Source organism: Nyctibius grandis, chromosome Z, assembly GCF_013368605.1.
Source record: "Nyctibius grandis isolate bNycGra1 chromosome Z, bNycGra1.pri, whole genome shotgun sequence".
NCBI lineage: Eukaryota > Metazoa > Chordata > Aves > Nyctibiiformes > Nyctibiidae > Nyctibius > Nyctibius grandis.
The window spans coordinates 42366720-42377295 of record NC_090695.1 but is presented as its reverse complement, the minus strand read 5'-3'; the positions used below and the strand labels follow the sequence as shown (position 1 = coordinate 42377295).

The 10576-nt window shown below is 41.4% G+C and overlaps 1 protein-coding gene across 1 annotated transcript in view; it reads right to left on the bottom strand.

Moving 5' to 3' along the window:
• Nucleotides 1–7402: 7402 nt before the first annotated feature.
• CEMIP2 (cell migration inducing hyaluronidase 2) overlaps nt 7403–10576 on the bottom strand; it is a 50109-nt gene continuing 46935 nt past the window's right edge. The window contains exons 23-24 of the mRNA XM_068422334.1: nt 10324–10430; nt 7403–9566 (exon numbers count right to left, since the gene is read on the bottom strand). Of these exons, the coding sequence (XP_068278435.1) occupies nt 9370–9566; nt 10324–10430 (304 nt within the window). The 3' untranslated portion in view covers nt 7403–9369. The remainder of the gene's footprint in view (nt 9567–10323; nt 10431–10576) is intronic.

Sequence of the window (10576 nt, the reverse complement as noted above, 5' to 3'; positions counted from 1 at the left end):
GCTACTGCATTAAATATTACCACTGGCAAACATATAATAGAAGGTGGTGAAGGTAGTGCACAAGCGGGGGAATTGAGGGCGGTTGTTCTAGCAGCATAGATAGCAGTGGTGCAAAACACAGAATTAGTGCATGATAGATTTTTCCTTCTTTCTGAAAGGGTAACCTGAAGTGGTAACCTGTCTGGAAAAACCCTGCTGAGACTTGTATTGTTTTCCCTTTTCAGGAACAATTCCACAAATGATGGCAGCACACCTTCCTGGAGACTGGTTAACCACTGAAGGATTGCTTATCCTTCTCATAGGAGTAATCATTGCCAGCATGAACGACTTTTTGTGGGATACCTTATTTGGATGGTCACCAACAGCAACAGGAACTTTGAATCTAATGCTTCACCCAGTTGTGATTTTGTTAGCTCTAAAAATATTATGCTTATTCCTTATGATCATTTTGTGTGTAAAGGTTTGGTACCTGACTAATCAAATACTGCCTGTTCATCATGAGGAATCTCCCAATAATGTAGTTAACAGTAATATTTTATACTACTAAAAGCTATTTGCTTACTGTGAATCTTCAAATCATAGAATGGTTTGGGTTGGAAGGGACCTTAAAGATCATCTAGTTCCAACCCCCCTGCCATGGGCAGGGACACCTTTCCACTACACCAGGTTGCTCAAAGCCCCATCCAACCTGGCCTTGAACACTTCCAGGGAGGGGACATCCACAACTTCTCTGGGCAACCTCTTCCAGTGTCTCACCACCCTCACAGGAAAGAATTTCTTCCTAATATCTAATCTAAATCTACCCTCTTTCAGTTTAAAACCATTCCCCCTCGTCCTATCACTACTTGCCCTTGTAAAAAGCCCCTCTCAGCTTTCCTGTAGGCTCCCTTCAGGTACTGGAAGGCTGCTATAATGTCTCCCTGGAGCCTTCTCTTCTCCAGGCTGAATGACCCCAACTCTCTCAGCCTGTCCTTGTAGGTCCATGTCCTTCTTATGTTGGGGGCCTCAGAGCTGGACGCAGTACTCTAGGTAGGGTCTCACGAGAGCAGAGTAGAGGGGCAGAATCACCTCCCTTGACCTGCTGGCCACGCTTCTTTTGATGCAGCCCAGGATGTGGTTGGCCTTCTGGGCTGCAAGCACACATTGATGGCTCATGTTGAGCTTCTCATCAACCATCACATCAAAGTCCTTCTCCTCAGGGCTGCTCTCAATCCATTCTCTGCCCAGCCTGTATTTGTGCTTGGGATTGCCCTGACCCACGTGCAGGACCTTGCACTTGGCCTTGTTGAACTTCATGTGGTTCAGACAGGCCCAGCTCTCAAGCCTGTCAGGGTCCCTCTGGAAGGCATCCCTTCCCTCCAGTGTGTTGACCGCACCACACAGCTTGGTGTCGTCGGCAAACTTGCTGAGGTTGCACTCAATCCCACTGTCCATGGCACTGACAAAGATGTTAAACAGCACTGGTCCCAGTACCAACCCCTGAGGAATGCCACGTGTTACTGGTCTCCACTTGGACATTGAGCCGTTGACCACAACTCTTTGAGTGTGACCATCCAGCCAATTCCTTATCCACAGAGTGGTCCATCCATGAAGTCCATGTCTCTCCAATTTAGAGACAAGGATGTTGCGCGGAACAGTGTCAAGTGCTTTGCACAAGTTCAGGTAGATGACGTCAGTCGCTCTTCCCCTATCCACCAATGCTGTAACTCTGTCGTAGGCAGCCACCAAATTTGTCAGGCACAATTTGCCCTTAGTGAAGCCATGTTGGCTGTCACCAATCAGCTCCTTGATTTCCATGTGCCTTAGCATAATTTCCAGGAGGATCTGCTCCATGATCTTGCCAGGTTCAGAGGTGAGACTGACTGGTCTGTAGTTCCCCAGGTCTTCCTTTTTTCCCTCTTTAAAAATGGGTGTTTTGTTTCCCCTTTTCCAGTCACTGGGAACTTCACCAGACTGCCATGACTTCTCAAAAATGATGGATAGTGGTGTAGCAATGACGGATAGTGGCTTAATAATGTGTCAACATAGTATATAAATAAACCAGTTTATCAAATAATTGCACTCTTACCACTGATCTGCAATACGTCACATATTTATGACATAGAGGCAAGAGGTAACCGTACTACCACTCCATGAGTTGATAAAATGGACTGACTGTAGTCATGGGTGGAGTGTGACGAATGCACTTGACACCCCTTAACCAAACCAGCAGCTGTTTGGTACAGGCTCCAAAGGAGGTAAAGGCCTGAGCTGTAGCTGGGACAAGAACTCCTCTAGGAAACCCACAGAGAAGCACAGTGACACAGTGAACACCGATAAGTTGTGGGTACAAGGAGTCTCGTGCATACCTCTCCCACTGTGAGCAATTTGACTACGAGCCAACAGCTTTATTCCTTAAATATGACAGCCTAAGTGAGCCTTCTTTGAGCTCACTCTGCCAGGCAATGTGGCTGCATGGCAATGATCTCCCCTTGAGCTCCCCTTTATCTAAACACTCCTCTGTGATGGGTAGTCAGCAGGATCTTGGGGTGGTGTTCCACGACAGTACCGGGTTCCTAATGTATGTACATGTGGACTGCATTTTCTTGATACCAGTATAAGTGTCTTCTCATCTTCCAAAAAAGGACATAGGCCTTAAGCTCATGTAGCTCATTATTCACAGCTAAGCATTTATGGGATGGTAACTTAAAAAATTACGAAGATGTCAAGGGTAATGACTGTCTTTAGAGACCAAGGATTTGCCTGCACCTATATTGTTGTGTCTCTGCCTAAGGAGAAATATCATCTCACTTTGTACTTTCACATCGCAGGTATATTCTAGCAAATAGCATGCCTCTGTTCAACTTTATTACTTTTGCATAACATTTCTGAGAATTCTTAATGTTTACAGTCAAGACACAGAGTGTTTGAGCCTTTCAAGTCCTTGATCAGAATTTGGTTAACTATAGATGTGGGTTCCCATATTGGTTTTAGTGTTTGTATATCCACCTGTGAGAGGGAAAACATGATTTTAACTCAAACTTACAACAGACTGTGCTCCTAACAGACCATTTACTTCCCCATTAAGCTCTGTGTCAGGATTTCATGTCCTGGTGCCCTCCAGCAACAACCTTCCTTAACAACTTCAGTATAGATTCCTGGCAATTTGCAATGCCATTTTTACCCTTTCTGTACACCACGTAGTGGTGCTCACAGGCAAAGAGGGGAACTGTTTGCACACAAAAATATTTTTGTAATTTTAGAATCTACTTTGGGAAATATATTAATATAGTTATTTACACTCTCATGTATTAAACGCATAAAAGTCTAGAAACTGCAGTTCACTTAAGACCCTGGTTTACTACTTGTATAACCAGTAACTGCTAGGCATATGCTTATTAGTGTGAATTTAATTTATTAGCATCATTTTAGAAACTGGCTTGCATGTCACTATTAACAATGATGTCACGGCATTTGTGTAGGACTGCCTGGGGTGGGAAGTGGCAGGGGGAGGGAATAGTGCACAATGACCTAAGTGTGAAATCAGTGAAACTGAAGTACCATAAGAAAAAAACCTGCCAATTATTCCTATAAAGAGTGGATATCAACATTTCTAAGCTTCATGTTGGTACTCATTCTAATTCTATACTCTGGAGCATAAAGTGTTTGATCTGGTTCATTCAACATGATAGCCATGGAAAAATTCAAACCCACCCTGACTCTCAGATTACAAAGGGCCTGTCTAATGCTCAGCAAGCAACACTGCACACAAAACCAGGCAGTGGAGATCAACATTTTTACACAAGTTCTGTGCCGTTAATTCCTTCAGCTTGACATGGGCAGTGTCCCCACACCTGATGCTTATTTGCAAAAGGTATTTCCATGCATCTATCTGATCCTGAATATGTTGCTATGATGTGAGTCACGGTGACAAGAGAATTTAACGGAAGAAGTATATTTTGCGTAATGGCTCTGTTAAAATAGACAGGTTACATTTCGAAACTCCAGTCAGGCTGGGTAGTCTAAAATGGTAGGAAAACAGGGGAGGTTCAACCCACTCCCCAGGATGCTCTGAAAATGAAGAAGAAGGATAGACAATTACTCAAAAAAATCCACAGACAGCAAAACATTGGGAACATCAGAAATGGAAGATTCTATGGGAACAAGATGCTGCTCTGGTTAAGTATCCCAGCCCTTATGGACTGAGAGGGAAGTGGTAAGGAGAACCCTGTCCCTACAAAGCAAAAGGAGAAAGGTGTGTATGGCTTATAGGGAAAAGAGACTGAAACCAAGTTTTTCTTGAACCTTCATTTGTTTTCTTCCTTGTCCAATGATTAAAGCCTGACATGAGCTCTTATTTTACATTTGTCTGCTAGCTAGCAGAAGGAACCCAACAGCAATTGTGCATGTTGCTATGATTCAGGTGAGTATACATACTTGTATCTCCTAATATTTTGCATTTCACTGTTGTGAAATACAGAAAAATCTGATATCAATATAGGAATATTAAAAAGAAAAATTTAACCCAGAACATGCTACCATATGGAAATTCATATTACACTATTAAAAAACTATTAAAAAGCAGAAATGTGCAATATATACTAGAGTGATGAGCATCATAGAATCATTTCTCAGAAATAGAAATAATATGAGACCACAGATAAGTGCGGTGGTGTCTGCTGTTACTGAGAACAGGCGCTCGTCATTTGCACCAGAGATGGAAGAAAATTACTAAATCATAGTTCACACCCTGCAGATGGAGTAAACCATCTTCTGCTGAAGAACCTCACAGATATTAAAAAGATGACATGTCATCATTTGAGATCCATCCCTAAAAGCTACTAATTACACAAAACACACCCTGAACTAATCCTAGTGTATGTCTTGAAAACGTCACTGGAAATGCTGCAAAGAAAAGAGACAGTTGTATTTCTCTTTATAGCAGTTCTAGTACAGCATTATTACTTATAAACTTGCACACACACAAAAATAAACCTGAAATATCACTTTGTTTTTATGTTTATAATAAATTATATATAAAGACAGGCCATTCCATGTTCTAAGAACATTTCCTCAGAAAAGAATTTTAGATCTAGATGTTCAGCTGTCACTCCATTCAACTTGGAAAAAGATGAAACAAAGAGCTTGGCTCCCAGGCATGGCAATTGAGTCTGCTTTGTACTTTTAAACACAATAGAAATCAGAAAAGTGAAAAAGTTGGCCTTTAAGGACAAAGTTAATACAGACTGATTTCTTTGAAATTTCTCTGATCTCACCAAGCCAATTTCTCACTAGTGCACCAAATGCAACAACCACAAACTTTTCAAGAAAAGCACAAGTTTCTGGATTTTTTCAGTATGGGTTAAGGGAAAGACACAAGAGCAGCCACAAGCCACGTATCAGAATAGGCTATGCTGATCTCAGGAGATCCCCAGATTGCTCTCCCAAAATTGTTCCTATTTATTTTTCAGAGTTTCATGACATAAAAAAAGAAAGGTGGACTTCTATGACTTGTCGGTCCTGTCATTCTCAGTCATGCAAGTCAATGGCCAGATGAACCTTTTTTTTTTCACTAAGTTACAATTGTTAACAAAATTTAATATGCAAAATTGCAGTACTCCCAGGCCATATAATTAAAAAGCTTATAAATCCTCTCAAGCCAAAGGTGGCCTTATATTCTTCAATACTGAGTATTATTTTAGAATTTTAACTAGCACGAGACACAGGAAAAAAAAGGCATTAGAAAAGAAAAATATGCTTGTGAACTCTAGGAAAGGACAGAACCTTCCCATAAGTGCTAGAACAAGTGTGAACAAAAGAGGTGGAAAAGTAATTACTGGGAAAAACTCACATAAATGCAGTTTTGAAGTTCAGAAGTTACTGCTTTGCTTTGCACTTCATAGATGTTTGGACACTAGGATGACACCAGCATCACCTTAAACAAATACAGATGTGACATACCCTTTTGACCTTCACTGACCACTACACCACATGATACAGCTATCACCAAACCCGGTGGACTGGGCTTTTCAGTCAGAGCTGGGTGACTGTCCTCAGATCTACATCATTCATACATAATGTGAAAAGGAGCTGAGGTGAAGCAGAAGAAATCACAAGACTTGCCCCGAATGGGAAAACTTATTTTCATGTCCTGGGTCAGAAGTTATCTGGGGCCTCAGCTGTCACTGCAGCTTCACACTACACAGAATTAAGTCCATCTTTTCCTACAGAACGTCCTTGCCCTGACCCTGGCTCTTTTGGGATGGGTCTCTATCCAGTCCCTCATGTAGTGGATTTTCAGTGGTGCCTTTGGCCAGAGAGAACGCCTTATTGATAGTACACTTAATCTGACCCCTGCTCCAAGTAGTTTATTCTTTTGTTCTTTGTTATTGATTTTAAAACACTATAACAACTACAAAATAAAATGGAAAAACAACCTGTGGAGCACAAGCCCAGATATACCTTAAAAAGCTCTAACGCATTACATTAGAGCTTTAAATATGACTTCCTTTCTCTAGCCTGGTGAGTTTTTAATTTCTTTACTGCAGAATGACATGATTTGAGTAAGGAATGGAAAATCAATCTGTTTGTATACAAAGCCCGACCACAAAGAGGCAATTACAATGCCTTTTGGACTGGGTTTGGGGCAGAGATGCCTCATTTTTAAGATCTGAGTTTCACAAGAGGCGAAAAGCCCTTGCAGCCTGCAGCAGCTGGTATGCTTGGAAAAGAGAGGCTAGATACATTGGTAATTTTAACCGCACACAACCACAGCAGCACTAGGCCTTGCAGCTGCCTCTGGAGATGGCCCAGGACATAACGTGTCTCAAAGCAGGGTCAGCTACAGCTGCTCCTCCACAGATGAAGACTCTGTAGCCTCTCTGGCAATCGGTTCCAGTGCTTGACCTCTCGCTCAGTAATTTTTTCCTCTGTTTATGTGGAATTGCCTGCATTTCAATGTATGTCCACTGCCTCTTGTCCTGTGCCACTGGGCACCATCGAGAAGAGCCTGGCTCCATCTTCTTTACTCCCCTACCAGGTAGTTATAGACATGGATAAGATCCCCCAAGTAGATAACAATAGTGCACTGGCCCCCACCAAGCTGAAATGACTCTACACTCCGTTAGCAGCTCAGACTTTAAGATGACAGACTTTGGAGACAGGCCCATAACTTCAGTCTCCATTAGTGTCTCCTTTCCCAGTATTCCCAGCTTGTCTCTGAATGAAGAGTAGGATACGCTCCATGACCTTCACAGGTCTATTTGTGTTTGAAATAAAATAGTTTATAGTATTCACATAACACATATTACAAAATTACTTGATACAAGAACAGAAGAGAGCCAAGATTTTATTGCCTTGTCAGGTGTAAAAATTTATTTATGCTATTTATCAAGTGTTTAAAATTACACAAAAGACAACACTTCAACTTCAGGTCCAATCATCCATCAGTAAGCCCTACATCAGAATACCCTTGACACTTCCAAGTACAATTTTTACAAGATGGCTTAGAACAGCAGAATCTCATAAATAATGGCCGGCTTCACAAGCCTGAAGGTCACTACCTCATTGGTATTTCTCTGCTGAGCATGACCCACAGAACAGTAGAAGTCTTAAAACCATTTTAATCCCCAAACACTATCACTACTGCACTCAGAGCATTTAAATCACATTGCCCTGCATTAGTAACAACAAACATTATAGTCTCAAAGATTTACCACATCTCCCCCCTACCAAACGTCTCTTTTTTTTTTTTTTTTTAACATTATAAGAGAACTGTGCATCAAAACAACTGCAAAATACACAATCATCCATTTGGCTTGGTTTTACAATAAAATAACATCAGTCATCTATTTGCTAACTCTCTCTCTCATGTTGTGCTCCTTTCCCCTTCCCTCTCACTTAGGAAACTACACTAGACCAGGCAGTTTAACTGTAGCACTGAGGTAGCATATTTTAATTGAACAGAATAATAGGTCTGCTACTGTGCCTCCTCTCCCTTAAAGCACACACACACAAAAAAATCCCCACAGTTTTTCAACTTCTTTGGAGAAGACAGGCATATAGTTCATTTCCAACAGCCACTCCATTTTGAAGTCAAAGCACAAAGCATCTGAATGGTAGATACATTATACCAGCTAGGATGAATGAGAACATATACAAGAAGAAGGAACTATGTCAGTTTTATTAGAACTATGGTTACATTTTAGCTCTATGGCACCTATTGTTCCCTATTATGAAATGCATCTTTAAAGTCTCTGAAATTTAATTTCAAAGACTAGGATCCTGAAAAAGGGCAGCTGTGCCTCAGTTCTTCTAAATGATTCTCACACTATCTGCAGGAAGGGTCAAATAACTGCAGAAAAACAAAAAGAAATCAAGTAGACCTAATATGAAATCAACAGGAATTAGCAACATGAGTATATTAAAAGAACCGAAGTTAAGGCAAAAGATATAACATGTCTGAATGAACTGAGAGCACTTAAAAGTTAGAGCTGGGACAGCCTTAAGAAAAAAAACCAAACCACTGCAAGAGTAGAAGCTTAGTTTCATAACAAATTGAGAATAATAATGTCTTAGCTTTGCCCTTCTGGCTAAAGCTTTAAAAGAAAAAGCTGAAGTCAAGCTGTACCAAAGGCTGCAGCCTTAACACCCAGACTGTTTACTGAAGTAACTCTTTTTAGGGGTGAATAGTAAACAGTGACCCCAAAGAATGGTAGTAATTTTCTGCTCTGTATGCCATACTGGCACACACAGCCTCAAACTCTGTTGCATGGTACATAATCCTCACCTAGTCCCGAGGTGGATCTTTCAGTCTCCCCTCTCCATCTTTCATACAGCAAAGCAAAAATTTTACTGCAGTTCAAACCCCTTGAGTCAGCTGCATGCATAAGGGAAATCTGCTTTTAACACCTTGGAAAGCAGATAGAGAATGTAACTGAGCTGACTGATAAATAAACCCTCAGGAAAACACCTAAATAGCTGAGGGAAAATGCGTAAGTTATAATGACCAATTCAAGCTGTTTATGGAGACTTTAATGTTAATCTTTCAAGTAATCCAAGATGCACTCTAACACCTGGTATCAAAAATCTAAGGCTTTTTTTGAACACCCTCTTACATAAAAAAGGAGTATTAAACAGAAGAAACCTGTTTACAGTAAATACAAACATCTGGAAAAATCTCTGAAACCTGTTTATACAAATACTAATAAATTTTTTAATATTTTGTACAACTAGAAGGTGCACAGATTGGCATTCAAGTGGTCAATGCTGGCAAACATCTGTCAGACAATAACATGATTTACTTGGATAACAATATAGTTTAAAATGCCATAAATTAAAAAATAAGTTAGTTCACATTTTTTTCCCCAGCTTTTATGTACATCTTAGTCTTTATAGAGATTGTGTCGCCTTCTTCAGTAACTCGAGGTCTTTCCGTCGGCTTTTGATTGCTCTGGCACAGCCATACTCTTCCAGTTGTAAAGGGATATATTTTTCTATCTGAACGAGCCCATGCCCAGCAGGACCAGTAAACAGCTTAATCCAGGATGGCTTAAAGTTTCCTCTGAAGCCCAGAAAGGCCAGGCTTCCTGTGACAAAAACAGCTCAGTGTTACCGATCCAGCCAAGCCCGTCCAAACACAACAGAGGACTGGTTGGGAAGGGAACAGCATGCTCCTCTGAATTCTCCTCCCAGGTTATTCAGGACATTAATCCCCTCTCAGCTTCACGTGCACCTCACAAGGAAATAGTTGACTTGCAATTTCCCTTTTTCAATATTCAGTATTAAATGCTCTGAAATCTTAATTTGAAAACACAGCTATCGGGGCAGTTATAAACCTGCTTTCTCAAACAGGACTCGTGCCAAGGCCCTGAATGGATGAGAGCTACCCCATGTGGCCTATAAAGTGATCACCCCTAAAAACACTGACAGCTTCTCATCTCGACCTTCAAATTTTGTTATTACAGGAAATACTAGCCTGGTGCAGGAGATTGTTCAAAATCAGATTTGCTGGGTGAGGCACAAAATACAGGCTTGGGGAAAAAAGCCTGGGGCTCTTTTTCTATAATCCACAGGCACAAACAACTGCTAGTCACTTCTCTGCTTGCAATAAGCTTCACACAATGACCTTCAGGGCAACAGGAAGGGTTTTCTGCCCCATGTGCTGAAGGGCTGCTCAACCCCCGCCCCCAACAAGGGCTGAATGCAGCAGCCCGCACCAGTGCAAACTGGCAACCATCGTCTGCCAGCTGCATCCTTTCCACACGCCCCATGAGAAAACCACCATGCCAATATTAACACACAGACCAAGGCGGTGTCAAAGAAATGTGCAAAATTTCCACCAACCGTTGCTCTGAAGATAAGGCGGTTTGGCTGTCCCCAGGGACATTAAGGCTTCTGATAAATTACCAGGAATTGCTACATCACCTCTTGTGCTCAGTAGAATGATAGACCTGCAGCAGAAACGATGCAGAGACAGAAACTGTTATAAACACAAAGTTTTCTTAATATTCTGCTACACGCTTTTACAGCTAGCTGGCCTCATAGTCCACTTGCTTAAGAGTAATCAAGCCACGTCATTTCATGACATGGAAACAGT